This window comes from Mastomys coucha, unplaced genomic scaffold (assembly GCF_008632895.1).
Source record: "Mastomys coucha isolate ucsf_1 unplaced genomic scaffold, UCSF_Mcou_1 pScaffold21, whole genome shotgun sequence".
In the NCBI taxonomy this organism is placed as follows: Eukaryota; Metazoa; Chordata; class Mammalia; order Rodentia; family Muridae; genus Mastomys; species Mastomys coucha.
Window position 1 is genome coordinate 77,191,362 of NW_022196904.1, and position 24,282 is coordinate 77,215,643.

Here is a 24,282-nt window from a genome sequence, read left to right on the forward strand (position 1 = left end):
CTAGCTGCCTGGGGGTTGGTATTCTACTAGCAGCCTTCAGATGAAGATGTAGAACTCTCAACTTCTCCTGTACCATACTTGCTTGGAGCTGCCATGCTTCCAACTTTGATGATAATGGACTAAACCTTTGAACCTGTAAGCCAAGCCCAGTTAAATGTTGTCTTTATGAGAGTTGCCTTGGTCATGGTGTCTTTCAAACCCTAACTAAGACATTCAGTGACAGTCTTAGAAGATGCCTCACTGGCTAAATGTGCTTGCCACCAAGCCTGAATATATAAGTTTGAACCATGGGACCCATGCAGTAGAAGAACTGATTCCATCCTATGTGTATCTCCTCCATACACAAAATTAATAAATAAATGTAATAAAAAAAAAAGCTTAAGAGAGAAGAAACATGGTTCTAAAACTATAAATATACACAGTGGCAAATGTGTGATACCTGGGCATATCTGTTATGCATTCAGTCACTGTAAACCAGGTGAGATAGGAGTAGGAGATATAATTATGTATACTTTATAGATTAAAGAAGAAGGGGGAGGAGGAAGAAGAAGAAAAGGAGGAGGGGGAGAAGCCAATGACAATTACAGATCTACAACAGCTTGTGCCACAGCCAGACTTCAAGCTTGAGTTTGAGAGAGTTCCTGAAGATGCTCCCTAAACCTCGAATTAACTTCGTATCATCTAAAAGACTGTTAAAATACACTGCTGGAATTTATCTCAATATGGTTTGGCAGTGGTATAAGGTAAGACTCAGGAATTTACGTTTCTCATAAACTGGCCCTGGGACTACATTCGTGAGCCACACTGTGCAGTGCTGCCTCTGGAATCCTCCCTATGGTTGTAGAAGCCCAAGGACAAGTATGCTTTGCTTAGAGACTCTTTTTATCTCATATCACTCAATGTATACTGAACTTTGGGACTTGCAATTTGCACATGTTTCTTGCTGATTCTCCCTAACTGGCAATGACACTTTAACAAGTGGTTCAACTCTCTAAATCTCCATTTCCTAATATCAGGATGTATTCATTAATCCAAAGTGACCCACAATCTTTATTTGTCATTGATTTTAGAAAGGCTGCTTTAATTTCTTTTTAACAAGTAAGTGTTCTACTTTGATTATATCCATCAAAGAGATTTCCAGGTCCCACATTTAGCTCTAAGATATGGATCATTTATTAAAATGTTTAATGCTTCAACAACGACAAATTTTGTAGAAATTTAGGAAAGTGATACTAGTCTGTAATGGGGGCCTTTAAAAATGCTAGCTTAATTATACAATGTCAATTCTTAATCCTATAAAGACTTATAAGGTCGAAAATGTGTCAACTCCTCCCCATTTAGCTCTCCTAGCCTAACTTCATATGAAAGAACACTCTAGCCCCTTAGTAATCAAGAAGGACCCCTATCAAAGTGTGCCTGCAGGCTTAGAAGTCTGAGTGTTTTTAAAGCAGAATTTAGAGACAGAAGTGGTTTGTTCTTCAACCACATTGCTTCCTCTGGCTGCTTGTACTCAGTGGAAAAAGTCTGCACATAAATATCTGTGATCTGTAAGATGGGGTTAAAAAAAAAGTGCACAAGCCTAGTAGGTCAAAGAGGTCCATCACGTCTGCCTGGTTCATCTCTGTATCCTCAAATTAGCTCAGAAGGAACATGATCCCAGCCAGCAATAGCCAGGCAACTCAGAACAGCTCTCAGAAGAGCATGAGGCTTCCCTAAAGACTGCAGGCAACAAGACGGACTGAGGAGCAAAAGGTTCGACCTTGCTCCCTTCAGCTCAGCTCAGAAGACCACCTCATCCTGAGCAAGCTACTTCCTCTTCCTCTACTTCGTGCTTTCATTCTGAAAACAGAAGGGATTGAGTAATGTGATCACCCCTGTCACCCCCACCCCCACCCCTTTCAACTAAATCCTATAAAGTTCCAGGGAGGGAAAACAGAAGAGAGAACCTGTAAATATGTATTACAACTGAAATCTTCTGGTAACCAGGCAGACAGGAAACCTAACAAAACCCTGAAGATAAAAAGCTAGATCTGGGAAACGGAACAGAAGTTCTCAAAAGAGTAGCTCAGGTTAGCTTGTAGAGTTTTTCCACCGAGTCAGAAAAGCAGGAAAGTGGACTAAAAGCCTCGGTAGACTTAAGCCTCTTGTAAACTAGCACAGGGTAGATTCTATTTTAATCACACGGGCATTGCAAAACACCGCAACGGAGTCCTCAGCTTCAGGGTCTCGTGAAAGGCAGAGGTCCCCAAAGGCCACTATGCTCCTTCCTCCTAGTGGTGCCTGTCCCACCCTTACAGGATCACTAACTTCCTCAGGCCACCTCTTGCTGCCTCACCTAGTCACACCCTGCCCCTCCTCACTTCTCAGTCACTCCACGCCCCCGTCCTAGTCCTCACAGCCTTCCCGCTCCTCCCCCACCTCATTCGGTCCTCACCACCCTGTAACCCCGCCCACGGACCCAGGGTTTCCGGGCTCTTGGGTATTTTAAGGCGCGAGCCACTAAGGTCGCCTGACTCCCATAGCGTGGTGTTCCAGTTCTTTCTCTGCCATCTGCTCCCAGGGCACCGTCAGCCATGGGTCCCTGGACCCACTCCTTGCGAGCTGCCCTGCTGCTGGTGCTTTGGGGAGTCTGCACCGTGCGCTCCGACACTCCTGCCAACTGCACCTATCCTGACCTGCTGGGCACCTGGGTGTTCCAAGTGGGCCCCAGGCGTTCCCGAAGTGACATTAACTGCTCGGTGACGGGTAAGCCGCTTCCCGGGATCCCTAGTCGCCTTTTCTGTCCCTGAGTCCTTGCCTCGGGGCCGGCGTTTGTGGGTGACTGGAAAGTTAAGAGCTGCCGACCGGTCCCTCGGGGAGATCAGAACCAGAGCCAAGTTGAATTTGAGCCGCTGAGAACTTCTTACTTTACATCTACTTTTCCTGATTATCTCGCAACTCTTATATTCAAGGAAGCTTGGCCCTGGTGTTTTATTTTATTTGCTTTGATTTCTTAAAAGCGTGGGGAGAACTGCTTTCTTCACTCAAGTCTGACAGGTTCTTGTTTTTAAAAACCGTGCTGAGCTCAGACTCTGGGACTTAGCAAGTTTTTTCTTTTTTCTTTCTAAGGGGGGCGCTTCACCTTTCCCAGTGAGATAGTGGGAAATGACCATTTCAAACTGGGCCTGTTTTATCTGCTACTACCCTTGACACTTCAGGTTGCATTGTTTAAGAATTGCAAGAGATATACAAAAGCTTTTTCTGTTTCTTTTGTCACACTTTTCCCAGTAGTGTTTGGAAATGACGGAACCAAACGCAATGCTTGGCTCGTGGAAGGCTCTCAGTAAGTGAATACTGGGGCATGCCTCGGACCTAGGAAAACACTAGTACAGATCAAACGAGTGACACATCTGGTCTCCCCTCTCAGTCTGAGTTGCATAAAGAAACTCAAACCTGAACTGTAGTCTTCTTGTGAGTAGAATAAAGGCTGTCATATATCCCACCTCTCCCGCCCCCATTTAATTAATTCCAGGTAACTGGGTTTAGCTTAATCCTGGTAGTCCTCTACAATTGTTTTCTAAATTTGAGCATGGAGATGAGGCAGAAGGGAGAGAAAAGGGTTGCATTGTCTTATCATATGAAATATCTGTTATTTCCCTACCTGTAAAATGAGCCAATTCAAGCCAGATCAGGGATCAATCTACCTCTCTGTCTATCTATCTATGTATCTGTCTGTCTGTCTGTCTGTCTGTCTGTCTGTCTGTCTATCTATCTACCTACCTACCTACCTACCTACCTACCTATCTCTCAGGTTTATTGGGAAGCTGTTCTTGGCAGGGGAGGCAAGTTCACTCATCAGGGAAGCAGCCTTGGGAAGGGAGACAGGAGAGGGGGAAGAGATAGAAAGTTCCCACAGAGAGAGGAGTCTGAAGAGAGATGGGACAAGAGACCAAAATGTCTGGATTATGTAGGGAAGAGCCTCTAGGGAAAGGGCAGCCCAGCCCTTAGGCTGGAAAGTTCAGGGTAGAGGGCTTGCTACAGCAGGTAGGGACAGAGGGATGCTGGGAGAACCTAAAGGTCAGGCCTGCTTTGATGTGTAAAATGGGCTCTTCAGCCCCTTGTCTGGGCTTAAATCCAACAGTCTCCATTTATCTTGTTAACCAGAAAGAAAGAAAGAAAGAAAGAAAGAAAGAAAGAAAGAAAGAAAGAAAGAAAGAAAGAAAGAGAGAGAAGGAAAGAAGGGAAGAAAGAAAGGAAGGAAGGAAGAAAGAAAGAAAGAAAGAAGGAAAGAAAGAAGGAAAGAAAGAAAGGAAGGAAGGAAGGAAGGAAGAAAGGAAGAAAGGAAGGAAGAAAGCGAGAAAGAAGGAAAAAAAGAAAGGAAGAGCAAGTGAACAAGAGTAAGAGAGAGACAGAGAGACAGAGAGAGACAGAGAGACAGAGAGAGACAGAGAGACTAATGTTCGAAATTCACATGGACACAGCTGAACAATGCTCTGCCTATGAACCTACTTTGACTCTAACCCAACAATTAAAGACACACAGAGATCTGACCCCTGGTATTATGAAAGCTAAAAATTAATACCAATCAACTCAAATTATTTTTGTATATTAGAAGGCTCATGCTGGCTGAATCTTTTAGTAGGATGCACACTGAGGTGTTAGTGTTTACAGTCTTTAAGGAGAGAGGTAACACTTCTTTGAACAGATTATTTTCCGTTTTAATGGGCTCAACAGATCTTTATGATTTGAAAGCTGGTGTTTTTATGTAGTCTTTTTTGTTTTTGATCTTTTTTTTTAACTTTCCCCCATTTCTGTAATTTTGAACAGTCCCCTCCCCATTCTTTACAAGGAAAAAAATATTCTCTCTCCTTGCCACCCACCTCTAACCTCTCTCCGAGATAGTGCCTTGCTATGTAGCCCTGGTTTGGATGTAACTTAGTATGTAGACCAAGATGGATTTAAACTTATCAAAATCCACCTACTTTGGACTCTGGAGGGCTGAGATTAACACACCCAGGGGGAAAATATTTTAAGTGCTTGGTTGCACTATGGTCTCTCTGGCAAAGTGTTTGCTGACACCACTATGTTCTTCTCAGGCTTGCCAGGAGCCCTCCTCTATCACCATACGCTTAGGACTCTAGGAGTCTAGGAGTGGGTGGGCAGGTGGGGGAGCACCCTCATAGAGGTAGTGGGGAGGGAGGAGAGGATAGGGAGCTCGTGGAGGAAAAACTGGGAAGGGAGATAATATTTGAAATGTAAATGAATAAAATAGCCAATAAAAAAATGAAAAGAAAAAAAAAAAGGTCTTTTCTGGCAAAGTCTCACTATGTATTCCATAGAGAGCTTAGAATTTATTATGTAGTCCAGGCTAGTCTCCTAGAAATCTGCCTGTCTCCATATCCCCAATGCTGAGTTTCTAATTTAAGCTTGTCCTATTAGATCCAGGAGAGACTGATTTTTTTTATAAACTAAATCATGAATTCCAGTTTGGTCACAAGGTTAGAAAGTACATTCAGATGTACCCTTGGGTGTTCTGTTAACTTTGATTTGTTATACATTTTGTTCTCTTTAGGACCAACAGAAGAGAAGGTAGTGATACACCTTAAGAAGCTGGATACTGCCTATGATGAACTGGGCAATTCTGGGCATTTCACCCTCATTTACAACCAAGGCTTTGAGATTGTGTTGAATGACTACAAATGGTTTGCATTTTTCAAGGTTAGTTTCTGTTACCAATCATTTCTTAGCTAAAATTTCTCCTGATTAGGAACCTCTGGAGTGTTCCTTTTAGACTAAGAATATACTGAGTTCTGTGGGGAGGGGACTGTTCAAAATTACAGAAATGGGGGAAAGTTAAAAAAAAACTGATCAAAAAAAATTACATAAAAACACCGGCTTTCAAATCATAAAGATCTGTTGAGCCCATTAAAACAGAAAATAATCTGTTCAAAGAAATGTTACCTCTCTCCTCAAAGACTGTAGACACTAACACCTCAGTGTGCATCCTACCAAAAGATTCAGCCAGCATGAGCCTTCTAATATACAAAAATAATTTGAGTTGATTGATATTAGTTTTTAACTTTCATAATACCAGGGGTCAGATCTCTGTGTGTCTAGACACTCACTTTTCTAAGACAAGTCAACTATTTGTAAATTTGATACTTAAAAATTAAAATTTTGAGTAAGTTTGTTCATTTAAAAAATGTATAATTCTGTATTTATATACTTTGCTAACTACGAACAATTTTTATTTCATGTATTACATACTTTTAAATGTTCCCTTAGTCACTGGCTTTGCAGAGAATCTATAGGAAGGTTAAGGAGATGATAAATTTCATTTTCTAGAGTTCGTTCTATTCTTCTAATCATGTCCTGCTGACTCTGAGAGACTGGCCTTAAGGACTCATTGGAGTATTAAAATGCATTACATATGGTAATGTGAATAATTTATTTGGCTAAAGTAGAGAGGGAAATAGAATTCATAAAAGTCATTATGCTCCTTGGACTGATTTAAGCAAATGACCGGCTAGCCTACAGACCTGGGATTTTTCTTCTCTGACTGGTAAAGAACCATTGTCTGGTCCTATATTCAAGCACAGTGCTTCAAGCTCCAAACATTCTCTGGGTTAAAATAGGTGGGACTGTCTGGATTCTCTGGCTCCCATGTGTTCGTTCTCATGGAGGATCTGAAAGTTTTCCTTAGTATTAAATGGTTCAAGTAAATGGAATGTGAAGCAGCTGTTTCTCATTATACATAGAATATATACACAGAGATTTTCATAGTCTTTGCATTCCTCTGGTGCATCTGGTAAGAATAGAGCATTTATAGACACTTGGGGGAAACTAGGGAATACATCTGTTAAAAATGATAACAGACAGCCTGACCTCTAAGTTTGACTTCTCATATGACTTGATTTACCACCAGGATGTAGGATCCTGAGCCAAACATATTTCTTAGAATAAGTTTGCAGAGATATTTTAATACAGACCTCTCTCTTTAATATAAAATCAATAAATAAAACAGAGATTGAGAAGGTGACTCAATTCCTATCTAATAGCTAGCCAACTAATAAGAATCAGCCTATGTACTACTGGTTAGGAGCCCATATGATTAGTTCAAGGACTGTTAATTACTTTTGATATCTACTCCAAGCATTGTGCTAAAATCCATCCTAACAGTATCTGAATCTCAAGTTTCAGTTACATGATGGATATGGTGGGTATATTCAATCTGAATTTAGTTCTCAGTGTGTATTTGAATGGGCCGAGGCTTCTTTTTATTTGTATGTTTTTGAGATATGCAATTTCCCCTTTCCCTTTTCTCCCCTCAAACCTTCCTATGTATACTTCCTTTCTAATTTTTAAAGTCATGGCCTCTATTTTTACTGCTTAACACACACACACACACACACACACATTCATAAGTATATGTATAACTTGCTCAGTCTGTATGTGTATGTTTTGAGGCCTGACCGTTTGGCTTTGGATAACCAATTGGTGTGCCCTTCAGTGAGGAAGACTTTCTCCCCAGCTCAGAATTCCTTAGTTGCTTGTAGTTACTTGTGTAGAGTTGAAGTCACATAGCCTTTCCCTAGACCACTCTGACACATTCCTTGTTGTCGTCTTTGTTCAGCTCATGTTCAGGATGAGGGTTTTTTAGACCTCTTTTACAGCCACATCCCTTTCTTTGCCTTCAGATCAAATTTGTAGACTTGACAATCATGAACAAAAAAAGATACTTAGTTACATTATGAACCCTGAGATGTGCCATAATTAACTGTCTAGTTTTCTTCTTCCACTCAGTTTGGAAATAAGTTGAACAAATTCTTAAGAAGTTGGGAATGGGATAAAAATAGATGAATAAATAATTTATATACATGCCTTAAAAAATGAAACTTCCCATTTATCTGGACTGTAAAATACTGGCCAGAAAACGAATAAAATCACTATTAATTATCAGAGGCATAATAATCAGAAATAAGGCTATAGCAGTTTTGCACAGTATTTCTCATCAGGGATGGAGGGAGTATCTGACAGTAGAATGAAGAATTGGAACACACAGTACATTTCTTTTAAAATCAGTTGAGTCTTTTCCCAGAGTAGGAGGGTATTAATCACATTAGGTCACAAGAACTAATTTTAAAGCCAAAGACAGGTAAATGTGTTTTCAAGCTTAGAGGAAAGACAATGTATGTGTAAACGACTACAAAATGATTAGGCAGATGTCTTGTATACCTTTCTGGATGCTATTAGACAAATGATTATTTCTACCATTAAGTAGGAAGAGGGTTTTTACTATATACACATCACACACACACACACACACACACACACACACACACACACACACACATGACCATTTTCCAAAATGATTAGGTTCTGGAAAACAATGCTTTGTCTTGCTTTTTTTGTACCAAAAAACCAAGCAATGTGTTTTATCTGGCTGGTGATAAAGATAACACTTACAATAAGCAAAGTATATATAAGATTTTTCATTTCTGAAACATGTTTTAATGTAATTAGGTAGTTCTAGATGAGTAGTTTGCAAAGTTGGCTGTAGACCTGATGACCTGAGTTAAAGCCTAAAAGCCATGAAAGGTGGATGGAGAGCCACAAAGTTGTCCTCTGACCTTGACACATGTAGCACCACACACATATATTTCTCTATACTTATACAATAATAAATAAGCAAACAAAGAAATAATGTATTTTAATAGCAAGTACAGCAACAATAGTAGGGGAAAGTGTTTAAAATTTTATGGAAAAGTGTAAAGTGAAATGACTTTACATAAAAGGAGACTCAAGTTTTTTGGGTGACTTTGTTAACCCAAATCTAGTTGGATTTTACTACAAGCATCAGGGTATTTCCTACAGTTCTGGGAAACCATAGTTCAAGGAATATATGACTCAAGAGAAAATAAACCTTTTCATAAAATAAAGCACATAAACTTTTTTTCTAATGGCATAGAATGTATCTTTTCAACTGATATTTAAAACTTAGGCCCTCATTTTTTCTGTATTTTTAAGACAAGGTCTTGACATGTGGTCCAGGCTAACCTTGAACTTGAATTCCTGTCTCAGTCTTTTAAGTACTGGGGTTACATGTGTGGCCAAGAGACCTGGCTTAAAATAGATAAATAGCATTAATTTTAAAGGTCATATATAAACTAAATTTACTTACTCTAACTATTGCATAAATATTGAATCAAGTTTTACTGCATACATCCACCATTTTACTTGTCCTTTATTATTCTAGAAAACAGTTGGATTTCCACCTCCTTTCATTTACACATCTAAGACCATGTGCTTCCCATTATATTTGTGAGATGTATTTTTCTCAGATTCCTAACCATCATCCTGCCGGAGTTTCTTGAGTAGTTGGTGCATATGTTGAGTGTTCATCATGTGTTCCTTTTGTATCCTATAGCACAAGAGCAGACATGGCCGCCCCTTCATTCTTCTGCATCCGGCTTGGCTTGGGGATGACTAATGTCAGCCTCTGCTGGCATCTTGCTTTATTTACATCTTATTCAGGCATTAGCTGAAAGATTAACATGTTTCATGACATTAAGATTTCTAAACATTAAAAAGAAAATGAAGAAAAAAACTTGGCTTTTAATTACTTAAAATATGATACAGAACTAGCCTGTCTGTGGATTTGCATATGCCTTCAAGCTTGCATAGTTCCTGTTCAACAGAAAACCAGTGACTATATGTTTTTAAAAGTTCTCTTTTCCCTAAATTTTTAAGGCAGTCTCTGACCTGCATTCCCATCTGGGTGGAGACCTAAGCCTTTATAATCTCCTGTAAAAGAGAAGAGAGTAATTAGGCTTGTGACAAAATGGAAACTTCTTGGAAATATGCTTTGAAAACATAGGGCAATGCAGAATAAATAAAGGTACTCTCTGTAGGCATGTCCTACACTCTTGAATTGTAATGACAACGATCATTTGAGTCTCCTTGTCCCTGTGGCACATTTACACCTCTTTGAGGTAACTGCATATAAAAAAGTAGCTGGCCTCTTATTTAAAAAAACAAAAAACAAATAACAATTCAACAAAACTAGGTAGAATATAAAGAGCTGAGATTATGTCTAACTTTATGTGATCAGTGGTAAGTGACCACTTTCTCTTTCCTTGTGCTTTTATGTCCCTTCATCAATTTTTATGAAAAGCTATATAAAGTTCCACTGGAAGACATCCTCAGCCAAATGGTCCAGAGGAAGCGATATAAACAAAGTAAGCCTCAAACAATGTCCTTAAGGAGAACAAGTTACGAATCCCTGACTTTTTCTCAATTTATCTCCTCTGAGGCAATGAAGAAGTTAAGGGAAGAAAAAAAGACCTCATCTTGTCTTGAAGACAGTTATTTAATGGGTGAAAAAATAGAGAGGACAATTGACTTTATTATCATTCTTTATTTGTGGGAGTTGTAGATAGTGGTGGGGGTTGGGGAGCTTTTTGTGAGCCATAGCTTCAGGGTACTGAGTAGGGACCCATGTTTTTTTCCCTCCACAATGTGGGTTCTGGGGATTTAAACTCAGGCCATCAGGTTTGGCAGTAATCACCTTTGCCCATGGAGTTACCTCACTGAACCCTTGTTATGGCTTTGCATTTTATTTGGTGGTAGTCAAGCTGAAATTTCTGATTATTGAGCTCCTTTTTGGGCTCTCCAGTCTTAATTGAATTATAGACTAACAAATAACAATAATAAAGAGACCACCACCACAGGGTTTATAAAACAAGCTACTATTTAGAACTTGGACAACAATGTCTGGTTTTTAATTCCATAGCTTGTGTGCCAACAATTTGCAAGTTTCAAACTAATCACCACAACCAGAAATGTCAATTGTGTTTCCACAACAAAGGGTATGAGAACTGTGCACTCATTTTTTTTTTTTTTTACTATTCCTTCTGGATTTATTTTTAAAATAACACAATTTTAGAAGAATTATTTTTGCAGTAGATGTGATTTTAAAAAATATTTTTAAAAATATATATTCTGTATATTAAACAAGACTTATGTTTTAAAACTTGAAGTTTCTTTTTAAGACTTTTGGTATCAAAAGCATCTTGGTTTATGCCTCACTTATGTTTTCTTATTGATCTTATGCATAAATTTTGTTATGACTCAGTTTACCACTGTAAACTCTTCATAGGATGTCACTGATTTTATCAGTCAGTTGTTCATGCAGCTGGGAACTGTGGGAATGTATGATTTGCCACATCTGAGGAACAAACTGGGTGAGCACAATTGAAATATCTTTTCTCTTCGTTGTTAAGCCAGCTTTCTCCTGCCTTGATATCATATTCAAATCAGTGCCTATTTATTCCTCAGAGAAAGGGAGAATGCAGAGGTTGTTAATTTCCTATGCATCTTGCTTGAGCTTGCATTTCTGTTGCCTTTAACTTTTCTGCTGTTTTAGGTAACGTTCCATTGTCATGTGTTGTGATTGTACCATCAAATCCCCAAGTGTCATAAATATAACCTTAGAAAACATGAGCCTGACAGTTGTAAAATTACTAAGCTGTCCTAGCTTGTTTACTCTTTTTTCCCAAAGACTTCAAAAGAGAACCATGTATAGTATATATCCTAGTACCTAGGCATACATCCAAGTAGCATTACTATCACATTAACATGTACAGGAGACACACCACACCTATGGGTCTAAGGTGCAAGACTGAGGTCACAGTTTTTTCTCTCTTTTAGAGAGAATGTGTCTCTTTTAAAATGAATTGGCATGCTAGTCACTTATCACCAAATTGTCATTCATTTTCTTTAACATGGCTTCTTCTAAGAGCATAGAATGTTGACCGGGAAAAGAACATCCCTTTGGCTCATTCATTTGATATTTTCAGAATAAATATGGAAATTGCTACTCAACATAAAATTTGATAGGAATAACAGGTGATGAGCAAATAAAATCTACGGGATGTCTTAAACTTCATGTTTTAAAATAATATTGTTTCTCCTTGCCCTTCTTTTTCTTGGTTTCTAATCCCTGAAAGTCTGATGATACCAAAGGGAAATGAGAACAGGTCTCAAAAACACCACCATCACTCTGTAACCACATCTCAGGCTTTGTACTATGCTTTGTAATAGGTCTGCAGCATCCATATAAGCAGAAAGGAGCTGTTCTTGGGCTGCTCAATTACTGCATCTTCTTAAAATTTAGGGAGTCAGGCAGCCTCTAAAACTAGCTCAGTGTGAGTGAGCATAATTGACAGAAATGAGCTGTGTCTTCTTTGTTCTTCAGGGAACTGAATAAGTAGAGAATATGTTAGGTTCCTGTAGTTCAGAACTGCACAGAATATTTAATTTTTTGCTTGGTGGAACTTTAGGAGGAAGATTGAGTGGAAAACCTCCCCAAAGTGGATCACTAGTTTCTCAATACAATTTATGAAATTCTGCCCTAAACCTTTCAATCTTCCTTCTATTTTGGAGAGACATCTACCAGTAGAAAAGTTAACCTTAGTCTATTTCATAAGTGGGGTATATACCCTAGTACTTAGGCAAACATCCAAGCAGCATTAGGATCACATTTAAATGTGTACAAGACGTGTAGTATGGGTCTAAGATGCAAGGATTTAGCTTGTTGCTTCAGTATACTTTAAAATCACAATAGTTTTATAGAGAAGCAGTCACTTCTAGATGCATGTGCTTTGCAAATATGTTGCCTGCATGCATAATACTCTTTAAAGCACTGAGCTCAATAGCAATTTTATGTGAATGTCTTTAATAACTTAAAGAAAACTGCCAATACCTAATTATTAGTGCTAGTATTGCTTTTTTTTTTTAATTAACAAAGGCTACTATGATAAAGTATTAAAAGGTGGTATGATCTTTGTTTCTTGTAACCCTAGTTTTTGTTTTGTAGTTATTAAATAGTTCGTCTGTTGAGAGGCTCTTTTAAAACCACAGCCAAGAACAGACTTTGGCTTAAGAGACCAACAGTTGGATCTACCTCTAGCAGCTAGCAGAGGCCATGGCAGCTACAATCCCTTCTGGAATCTGTTTGCATGTAAAATGTAGAGGAGTCCTGGTGACCTACCTCCAAGGCAACTGCCCTCCTGAAGGATTCCTTGGAAAACAGTAATCACCACTGTGGAATGTGAACCACCAGAAACTGTACAGAATAAAGGAAAAACATTGTGGAAGAGATGAAGCCTCAGAGGGGCTTCAGCATTTAGTGTTTTCATAAGGGGACAATTTATAACACATCAAGTGTTTTTTCTTTTGTTTTTTGTTTTTTGTTTTCTTTTCCTATTTGAATACTGTTGTGTTGAAATAGTTTCTTCGAACTGGATAGAATTTAGTTTTTGATTTTGTGATCTATTTCTTTCTGTGTTTTGTCACACTGAAAATTTTACTCCCAGTTAATTTGTCTCTTCCTGGGTGCTTTCACTTTTAAAAATTACTTTAAGATACTGCAAAGGTAGAAGGCTTTGGGATGACATGAGATGGAGAGTAATTAATTACTGGAGGGGAGATGGCCCTGTGGATGTCACATAGGAGGGGAAAGATACTTTCTTAGCCATATACTAAAAGATGTGTCTTGCAGACAATGAATCTGCAGTGATCCCAGCCAGAAAGATGGTATGGTTAATGCTTTTTTTTTCTTCTCTTTTCTGTTCTCTTTTCCTCTTCTGCTTCTTCATCTTGGTTTTTAAATTAGGTGTTAGCTTTTTGCTAAGAACTTGACATACTATGAACCTGAAAGCCCTATAAAGTGGATGGAACTGGTCTCATTTTACAGTTAGCAGTGGTCACTCCCATAGCACTGAAGCTCCTATTGTTTCTGACTATAAAATGATCATCCTAATCTTTCAAACCTAAGGACTTCATTGGGACTAAAAAGTAAAAGAAAAGTCATATCAACAAAGTAAATGGTTTCTAGAACCACATTTGGGTAGTTTTTCTGATACATTCCTGGGCAGAGGCATTGTGAGTATTGGTTCAGTGGTGTGGTATATTGCACTGGCTGTTACTGAAGTCTTAGGAAAACACCTTTCCAGTTTATGTTTCTTTACCACCCACTTTCTTGCTTGTAGCCAGAGTTCTTGCACTCAGCAGATAACATTAGCTTGGCTTTCCCCTTAGCAGTCCCACATACTGGGAATCAAGCCTTAAAACTTCAGTATCAACCCCAATACAATCCCTTGTGAAACTGACTTTCTTTAATTGCACTATTGTTCAGCCTGATTGCTATCTTCTAGCTTTTTCCTGCCAAGCAGCAGAGTCATTTCCTTCTCACTTGGTTTCCAGCTGACTTGGGAAACATACAAGGCATGTGTACCTAGTCCATGTCATCCACTTTGCTTTTCTCCTGGGGCTCAGCTAGCTCAGAAGACTGTGTATCTGAATCATAATCACTGTTTATGCCATGTCAGGTTTACTTATTTGGTTATCTTTTTTTTCTACCCTGCGTCTGGTCCTGATAGTCTTCAATATCTAGGATGCCTTTGTCACTTCACTGGTGAGAGAGAGACCATTAACAATTCCCCTTGTCCTCTGTAGGTACATCTCATTTGTACTTGTAATGGTCTGGTGTCTTTATCTTCTGGGATGGACATCTGCTTTTCTCTCTTTAACTTTAATGTATAATGCAAATAGTACTTCATAGGTCAGGGAAAGTAAAATACACTTCTCTTTCTGCAGACTTTTTACAAGTAATACTAGCCTACAAAGTTTCAGCTACTTTTTTCGTCTTGTTATAAAACACCAAGACTAAGGAGATTTATAAAAGAAAGTATTTGATTTGACTTACAGTTTCAGAGGGTTAAAGTCCATGATGGAGGACTGAAAGGATATCTTAGAGTTCTTGTCTTCATCCACAAGCAATAGGCAGAGAGAGCTAACTGGGAATCATGTAGTCGCTGAAACCTCAAAGCCCACTTATAAGGAAACACCTCTTTCAATGCCTCCTCCAACAAAGACACACTTCCTAATCTTTCCCAAACAGTTCCACTAAGTGGAGACATAGTATCTAATTTTATAAACCTACTGGGGAGGGGGGAACACTCTCATTCAAACCAATATACAAGGCATCACTTTTCTTGGGCTCTAGAAACACTGGCCATGGATGGCAGTATATTCTTTTTGTTCTCTGTTCTAAGAAATATTATCAAGTTTCTTGCCTGTAGAGCCCTTAAAGACTTATATATTTTAAAGCTGATTTTCAAGGTCTAAAAATGCTGTTAGATACACACACACACACACACACACACACACACACACCTCACACACATATACACACAAAGAGAGAGAGAGAGAGAAACAGAGAGAGAGATTTGCTATGGGAAATATTTTAATCTAAATTGTTTTCCTCTGTGTAATTTGGTGTATAAATGTTTATGAGGGCAAATTAGTGGGTACAAAATAGTAGATATTTGCCAGAAGGACTTCCAGCATACTAGTGCTTAGAGTTGTTTGTCATAATTGCCTGTTTGTATTCCATTCTGCTTGTAAGAAGAGGGATTATTGACTCTATATTACAAGATACTGTATTGCCTGTGTTTTGTATAATATGTGTCAAATAGCATGAAAAAGGGGGTTTAATAAATAATTTTGTAAGAAAGAAGCTTGAAAACTACCTCATTGTGGTATTGTTTTTATTAATGTTACTAGAAGATTCTTACTTTTGTGCTCTTAGAGGTTATGCAGGCCCTTGGAACGTTTGTTAAATTACTTAATACAAAAGAGATCACACTCATTGTATGTGTGTATGTGTGTGTGTGTGTGTGTGCGTGCATGTGTTCATTATGCCTTAGAGTTCTTGCACTTATAAAGCCAAAAAAAAAAAAAAATCCTAAGCTTACAGTAGTAAATTTCTAGCTTTGGGCGGGCTATTCCTGCCTGAGGGATAGAGAATTTTATGTCTGTAATGGTTCCTGGGTCTTTTTTTTTTTTAAGTAGCCTAAAGAGGATAGGTTGTGCTCCACAACTGCTAAGCATAAGAAGAAATTGGAGCTAATTAACAGTTGAATGAATTTTCAGGTTTTCTTCCAACCTCACAGTTGAGACTTTGTGAAGCAGGAACTGAGAATGAGCCCAAGAATGCTGACCACTTTGCTGCGTGGAAAATAGTAGTTTGCTTTTTAGTTATTTTTGGAATGTATATTTTAGCTTAAATCAACTGTCTTCAAGCATAGGTAATAATCAAGTTTAATATCTTCCATTCTTGTATTTGAATCTAAATGTCAATATTTTCTGTTTAAAAATGTATCATTATTTGGTTACAACTTCCTGGCAGCTTTGCATTTGATTAAAATTCAACTTTTAAAATAAACTGTTTAGTCTTGTTAATAGGCAGATGCTTATTCTTGGAACAGAATTAAGGAAGTTGGCTTCTTTCTGAGAAAGCTATGGTAATCTGGAGGTATTTAGTCAAATTTGGATTTGGTCAAATTAGCCTTGTTTCTTAACACTTTCCTGACACTATAAACATGAAGCACATGTAGTGCTTTAGTTCACATTGATGTTGCTATTGAGACTGAGGCGGCGTGGAAAGGCAAAAAATTCAGTGACTCTTCCCTAGATTTGAGTGCTACTCAGATGCCATAAATGTCCATATGTGTTTATCATTCACTCCTCAAACATCTCTGAGGTACTGCTCTGGGAAGGAGACTTAGATGTCCAGATCTTCATTTATTCTATGATTTGTGTAGTCAACTTTTTAAAACTATATGGATGCAACTCTATAGTAATGTTACAACACATATGAAACATTCAATGATTAAATGAACAGTGTACATTGTAATAAGTCATTTCAAGAAGATATAATTAATAATGAAAAATGTCATCATAATCTTGTTTCCAAAAGCACTGTTGATGTCTTACTGCCTACATTTGCCTCTAGAGGGCTGTGACTTGGGTATGCACCACTAGCAGTCCTTGAAATAAAGAAACAGCTCAATAACAATTTGAAGCAACAAGTCAGTTGTCTGAAAGCATAGAAAACGTGCTAAACAACTTTGTTACATAAATACCTTCAGGACAACAGATGATGTCTCTGCTACTTTTCTCTTGCCTTTACACATGTCTATATGGGCTTATGTTGTTAGTTTGGGGTGCATTTTTAAACTTTTAAAACTCTTTAAACTTCACTATTATCAGTCAAGGAAAGTATGATCAGCCATACATGTCTTGCCTATTTCAGTTAACACAGGCTCTCTATTATAGCTCATTCAAAGCTTCATGAATGATAAGGAACAGAACTGGAATTTAAAAAGCAAAATTGTTGGTGTCTCCTGACCATTGTACTAGATAAAATAAGCATTCACATATTTGCCGTACAGTACAGTGTAAACAGAGAAACAATGGAAAGACATTAAATTTAAAAAAGAAATCTTTAAAGTATCATGTAAGGGGCAGTTCTGATGAAAATTTAGGGTCCTTTTCCCCAATTGGTTCTTGATTGGTCAGCAAAGAAAGCCGAAGGTCAATTGTTTGGCAGATGGTACAGGTTGGACTTCTGGGTCCCAGGAGAAAAAGACAAATGCAAGGAAGGAGAGGAGAAGTTTATTGCCTAAAAAATATTATTAAGGGTATGCTTTTCCAGGCAGGAGATAGTAATAATCAGCAATAAGGAACAAATTGTGTGTGTGTGTGTGTGTGTGTGTGTGTGTGTGTGTGTGTGTATGTGTGTCTTTTGCCTGGGAATTCAAGGGAGGCTGTGTGGGGGCTGATAGTACAGTCACCTCCTAGGGTAAAGGTGGGTAGAGATAAAACTACATGCTACAGTATCAAAAAGCAGTAAAAAGTTATAGGATAAATAGCTGAAGTTGTAAGATATCCCCAGCAAGTCAGTATTACTAGGTAGATCTAGGAGAGTTGATGAAAGCATGATAGTGATGGTGGTGGTTGGAATGGGGTTAAGGACATTGGAGAATACGTGACAACTTAATGGGAACTTTGAAGAAACAGAAGAGCGCCTGGGACAGCAGTTCTCTGAACTTAAGAGCTACATTTTGGGAGGTCTTCCAATTGGAGCTGTCTTACTTTTTTTTTTTGCAGTAGGAATTGGCAAAAGTGAATGGAAACTTAAATTATCTCATCTGTGCAAGCCAGTCTTCAGAGACCAATGTTTATATAAATGAAAAAATTCTTTGGGAGAAAAAAAAATTAACATTTATTGCTGGATAATGTGGCCAGGATTTCTGTCTTTTAATCCTCACAAAAATGTGAGTTCATTGTAGCTGGAAGAGTCCCTGAGAACTTTCCAATAAAGGAAGTAATGAATTCACCCAGAGGAGGGATGGTTAAGGTCTTCAGGTTAAGGTTTTTAATTCTTGACCTTTGACCTAACCTAATCCGTGCTACATTTCCACCTCTTTGGATCTAGGTCAGCGTCTTCCATCTGTACATTCATTGGCAAAGGGGTTGATTGCAATATATTCCATCCCACAGACTGCTTATGTGTCCTTCCTCAGGTAACCTCTATGATTATTCTTCCCATAAAGACATAAGCATTGTGAAAATAAGATTTTTGTTTATTTACTATCTAGAAAGCTTTCTGGCAGCAGGAAGCTGTTAATTATTGAATGAGAGAAAAGAATAAACAGCTGGGCAGTGGTGGCGCACACCTTTAATCTAGCACTTGGGAGGCAAAGGCAGGTGGTGTGAGTATCCAGCCTCGTCTGCAGAGTGAGTTCCAGGACAGCCAGGGCTGCACAGAGAAACCCTGTCTCGGAAAAAAATAGTAATAAACAAAGAATAAGTCTTACTAAGAATAATTTCAACGTTGACTTACAAAATTCAGAAAAGGTACAGAATTAAAAATTAATAGCAGCGTTATAATGCCAAGTCATTCAAGAGCGAGGAAGCACAATGTGTGTTTGTGTGTGTGTGTGTGTGTGTGTGTGTGTGTTTTCTGAAATACCCTTGGCAAGAATGGCAGAGTTAAGAAATAGTCATGGGCCACAGTATAAAGCTCTCCTGAATCAGTTTATCTGAAATATTTTTAGAGCATCCATTGTATTAAAAAGAAACAACAACGACCAACAAGTGTCAACTGTGAAACTCTGCCTATTTTCACTCTTTGCGGGGACACCAGTACTACATTAGAGAACTATTTCTCCTTATCGCTAGAGGTTATTGTGAGGTTGAGATAACACAGACGGAAGCATCATTAGGAAGTTAACCTTTGCTCTGTAGTTTCTGAGCTTCTCTCCTCTATGTCACTCTCCACTCCAGCTATTTGTGAAGCAGCTGTATATGAAGAAACACTGTACCATGGTATGGAGGCCAGTGTTTGGTTCTAAGAGTGTTTGGTATTAAACTCTAGTTTAACAAACCTAGATCTTTTATTTCTGCCCTCTGAGAATATATTTTTTCTGAGTTATCTTGAGCCCCTAGGATCAATAAGGAATCTGTATGGTGTTTATAAAATAAGGGAGTTTCTGCCTTTGTGATACAAAAGCAGTTGGATACAATATCTGAATATTAATAGATGGCTATGCTTCCCAGGGTCCAAGAAAAGTATGTGCACTGTGAGGCACATTCACCAATTTTTCTAAACTTGATTGCCTCATCCTTTCTTAGAGAACACATTAATTATGCAAAACATTATGAGTTAATAAAATTATTCTCAACTTCCATATTAGAAACCTTTGAGGCTTTTGTTTTCTTTTTCTTTTTCTATTAGAATGCTGTAAATATTTATTGACATTGCTACAGAGAGATGAGGAGAGACAGAGAGACATTCTGCTATAAAGAAATTTTCAGAGCTCTTAAAATATTAAGGCTGCTTTCCAGTTAGCAGACCTGAAAGAGTCTATAGTTCTCCAAGGCCTACCTGGATCATCTTAGCAGATTGGATAAAATCACCCATATTTAGTCTAGTGACGACAGGGTTTCTGTACTGTTTAATATGTCTATGTCTCAACTTGGCTGAAGTCTTGATAAGTACATTGTGAGTTGGAAATAACTGTGTCAGAAATGCATTTATTACACTTAACATGCTTAAGTGTGCCAAAGAGTTGAACAGACACAATAAGTGCTGACACTGCAAAGCCAGCCTATTTGGCCATTGGGGACAAACTTATCAAGTTACACTGGATCACTGAGTCCCAGTGTTATACTTCTGAGTGTAATTTATTTTATTCCTAGTGTCCTTGTTTTATAAATAAATATGGTGTAGTAGAATTAATTGCCTTTAAATCTAACATGTGCCAATGCCTTTCTTCCTTCTGACTCCCTCCCTCTTGCTCATTCTGGTCACGTGCTCCTCCTCAATGAGATGTCACTGGACGAAAGTCATTGGGCTCTAGAGACAATGTGACTGAATTCAAACCTGAGTCTGACACAGTAGTATTCTTTCAAGGGTAACAAACCAACATGCAAAGGGTCATATTACTGAAATAAAGTGTAGCCAATAATTAAGTTGCCTCACAATAGGCATATTCTAATGCACCAGGAGACTAGTAGCAAAAGAGAATTTTGTTTAGCTATACAGAAATATTTGCTGTCTGCTTTTATAATCTACTGATGGGGAGCCTCTTCTGACAAAAATGCAAAGGAGGAAAATTCTGTTCCCACCACTTGACAGCCCTCTGAGCTTCAGGAGGATGCCTTGAGGCTGAAAAGCATCAGAAGTACTGGACGGTTATTTCTTCATAGACTGATGGAGAGTTAAATACGAGATGCCTTGGGTGTGGTAATTGCTTTAAAAATGTGAGGTTATTCCCATAGCCATTCTTCCATTCCTAGAAGTACTTTTATTTGGTGGCCAACAATGCTAATCTTAGAAAAACTCCTTTCTCTGATGTCTAGAATAATTATCAACACATCATCAGCTAAAGCGAAGTTTTGATTTTGGTTGACAGAGGGCCACAGTGCATCTTTAGGGTAAATAGGAGCCGAGGAAAGAGAGCACAGGTGTAACTGCTCTTTTATTTTCTTCCTTGGTTGCAGTATGAAGTCAAAGGCAGCACAGCCATCAGTTATTGCCATGAGACCATGACTGGGTGGGTCCATGATGTGCTGGGCCAGAACTGGGCTTGCTTTGTTGGCAAGAAGGTGGGAAGTCACTTTGAGAAGGTTAATGAGAACGCGGCACACCTTGGAGGTCTCCAGGAAAAGTAAGTTGTGACAAGGGACATGTCTGTTTAGCTTTGCTTAATGGTGTGCGTGGTATCAGTGAGTGTTTACTTTTAGAAATTGTAATTTTGCTGTGTTATGTAAATTGAATGTAGTTGTGTTATGTAAAACGGTACTGGAAATGGATGTAGACTGATTGAATTGACAATAAAGTAATATTTCAACACATTTCAAAACCAATGAACTGGGGAAAGCTTATAAACAGGAACATGATCAAAGGAACCACAAAATAGCAAATTACTAGTAAAGAGAAAAATATTTCATTGGTTGTGGTATAGTGATGACTTGCATAATACATGCATATGATAATGCTACAACTAGTGTCCGGTTACAAACTCACCAAACTGCAAGCATAAAAAGCAATGAAAGTCCTTGATATTTCTGCAGTTTTTTTTTTTTTTTTATTTGCTTGGGCTGACACATAGAAACCTTGCAGACTGGGTGGCCGAAAGGGCAGTTTTTGCTCTGGGTTTTGAAGGTTAGAACTTGGTTTCTTCCTGGCTTGATGCTGGCTCCTCCTCCTCACTGTGTCTTCACTTGGACTTCCCTGCAGTATCCTAACCTATTCATCTCAGAACCCTAGTAAAACTTGACCAGCGTCCACAGTAATGACCTCATTTGGCCTTTATTAGCTCTTTAAATACCTGTTTCTAAATACAGTCTCTGGCTGAAGAGATTGGAGGTAAGGGTTTTAAGTACAGCTTTTTAAATATTTTCTTTTTGAGATTATAATATAATTATGATATATCTCCCTTCCCTTTCCAAGGAATACAGTTCAGCCTACAATGTGCAGTTACTATTTTCATTCAGGTATCTGCTACAAGGAACTATACAAACAAGAATTCTCAGATATTATTAGTTTTGCAAGAGGGAGATCAATAAGTATTATTTCCTTTTCCATTTTGTTTAGTTGGAAAAGCCACTAAAAGTGCAGATGAATTAAACATTCAAACCAAGTGATCCTGGCAAAGAATGCCTGTAGCAGAGAGCTCATGGAAGATGTGCCTGGAAAGATGACTTAATTTTGTCTCTCAGAGTGCCTACCAAAATGGAAACTGATCCAGCCCTTCTTTTTGGGTTCAGTCCTTAAGTAGGTTTAGGTGGCATGGTTCTTACAAGCAGTTTATTTTGAATTTTTTTCTGGTGTGCTTTGTACTGGTGAGCCTGATTGAACCTTTCAAGTACTGCTTATATAATTGCTGTGCATTTACATGCACGTTTGACAAATGTTGGAATTCAATGAATAATTAACAACTTTTTTGTAAGCATGTGCTTTCTGTGTTATTTCTACATCCAAGACCAAGCATGCACACAAAGTAGACAAATGATTCTCATGCTGATGCTTTTATGAATCACATGAAGAACTTATTTCAGTGTCTGATTTCAGTGATCTGAGTTGAGTTTTCAGATATTTCTGATGATACCAGTGTTTAATAATAAGGGCATAACACCTCTATATGGAATAGTACTTAGGAATTGCTTATTTATAGAACATATGCATATACTTGCTTTGTTCATATAACAGATTATAAAAGTGCACTTTGAAAGGGCAATATAGAGGTCAAGATCATAGCTTGGCAGGTAGCCTAGCATATATGGATGGGGTCCTTGATTCTGTATTTAATGCTGCATAAACCATGTGGCAGTACATGCTTATAATCCTATCAGTTAGGAAGGAGAGACTTAGTAACGGAAATACAAAGCCATCTCTTAGATACATCATGATTTTGAGACTAGATCCTGTTTCAAAAATATAAAATGAAATAAATATAATGGGCATGCAGAAAAGATAATGCTCTCATGCCTACAAAGATAAACATGGCTTTAAAAAGAAATTACATGTAATGACCATAACAGTTTTCAGCTCTCCTCTGTTGCCAACTGTGTTCTTGAAAGACTACACCACTCCCAACTTTGACACACAGTGTGGATATCAGTTTTATTGAAGACTAGCTTTACCTGAAAAGACTACCACGGAAACTATGTCCCTTCACTGTTGGCAGATATTCTGAAAGGCTCTACACTCACAACCACAACTTTGTGAAGGCCATCAATACCATTCAGAAGTCTTGGACTGCAACCACATATAAGGAATATGAGAAACTGAGCCTACGAGATCTGATGAGAAGAAGTGGTCACAGCCAAAGGATACCAAGGTAACACAGTGCCTCTCCTTGTCACAAGTAAGAATTTCCATACTAAAAGTCACCTTCCCTCAACACTGGCCCAACATGGATGTCCCAACTTTTTTTTTAGTTATCCCAATTTAATGTGTGTTGTTGCTGTTGTCTTGTTTTGTCTTTTTCTTTCACCTTCCTTCATATTTGTGCATGCTGTCCAAGTCATATTTTGAGGTCTTTCCTATGCTCTTGGTTTACATCCTGTCCCTCCTCTTTTTATTTGTATGTTTTGTCTTTTCTCTTTAATGTCATTTTTGGCCATTCTTTGAAATGTTGCAAGTTCACTTTCCTATCTCCAGCTATGGCTGTTACTAACAACAGTCTAATGACTAGACTTATCCTTGCTATTTCAGGTAATATAAATTCCAGATCCATAGCTGTGTTTTCTACTTGACTAGTTTTCAAAAACTATGATAAGCATTCTTAAAAACTTTATCTTCATTTTACCCCCATTTTATGCCATCATTTCTGCTCCCTCGGGTATCTCACAGCTTGTTTATAGTAATGGTTAAATTTGCCACTGGAAAAAAAATCTGAAAATCTGGGTGTTCAGGAAAAAATAATTCCTTATATTTTATTCATCTCTCACTCATCTCCTTCCTAGCCACAGCTTTGGAAGCATTTGCCATATTTTGTTTGTAACCTCATGGCATCTTCCTACTTTGGGAAATTTTATATACTATTTTGTATTTCTCTGAGTAAGAATTTGAGTATTCTGCATTATCTTTCTAGAACTGTGGCTGGATCTAGGAGTGGGTTTGTGGTTCCTTAACATTTATTAAGCATCCTAGGCTATTCCTGTGATGCAAATCTTTCTTTAGGAGAAACCAAAGGGAACTAGAGATCAATAGGCAACAGGCTTGATAAATTATTTAGAATGATTATTTTCTCTAACATATTAAAATATTCTCCAATTTTCAGAGCTTTCAAAGGTTAATTCCTGGTTATCTATAGAATGTTTTATGAATGTAGGTGCCCTTGCATTTGGAGCATAGAGGTTCAGAATTGAGAGTTCATCTTGGTA

At 38.2% G+C, this 24,282-nt stretch overlaps 1 protein-coding gene across 3 annotated transcripts in view; it reads left to right on the forward strand.

Annotated features, from left to right (window-relative positions):
• The first annotated feature begins 2,446 nt into the window (after positions 1 to 2,446).
• Positions 2,447 to 24,282, forward strand: part of Ctsc (cathepsin C) — a 35,447-nt gene continuing 13,611 nt past the window's right edge. Inside the window, exons 1-4 of one of the 3 annotated variants that reach the window (XM_031387273.1) lie at positions 2,447 to 2,745; positions 5,552 to 5,697; positions 11,138 to 11,222; positions 12,843 to 15,571. In XM_031387273.1, coding sequence (XP_031243133.1) covers positions 2,574 to 2,745; positions 5,552 to 5,697; positions 11,138 to 11,222; positions 12,843 to 12,856 — 417 coding nt within the window. In that variant the 5' untranslated portion in view covers positions 2,447 to 2,573 and the 3' untranslated portion in view covers positions 12,857 to 15,571. Of the gene's footprint in view, positions 2,746 to 5,551; positions 5,698 to 11,137; positions 11,223 to 12,842; positions 15,572 to 20,892; positions 21,060 to 23,081; positions 23,235 to 24,282 lie in introns of those variants that run through there. The other 2 variants (XM_031387274.1, XM_031387272.1) reach the window with 2 other exon arrangements.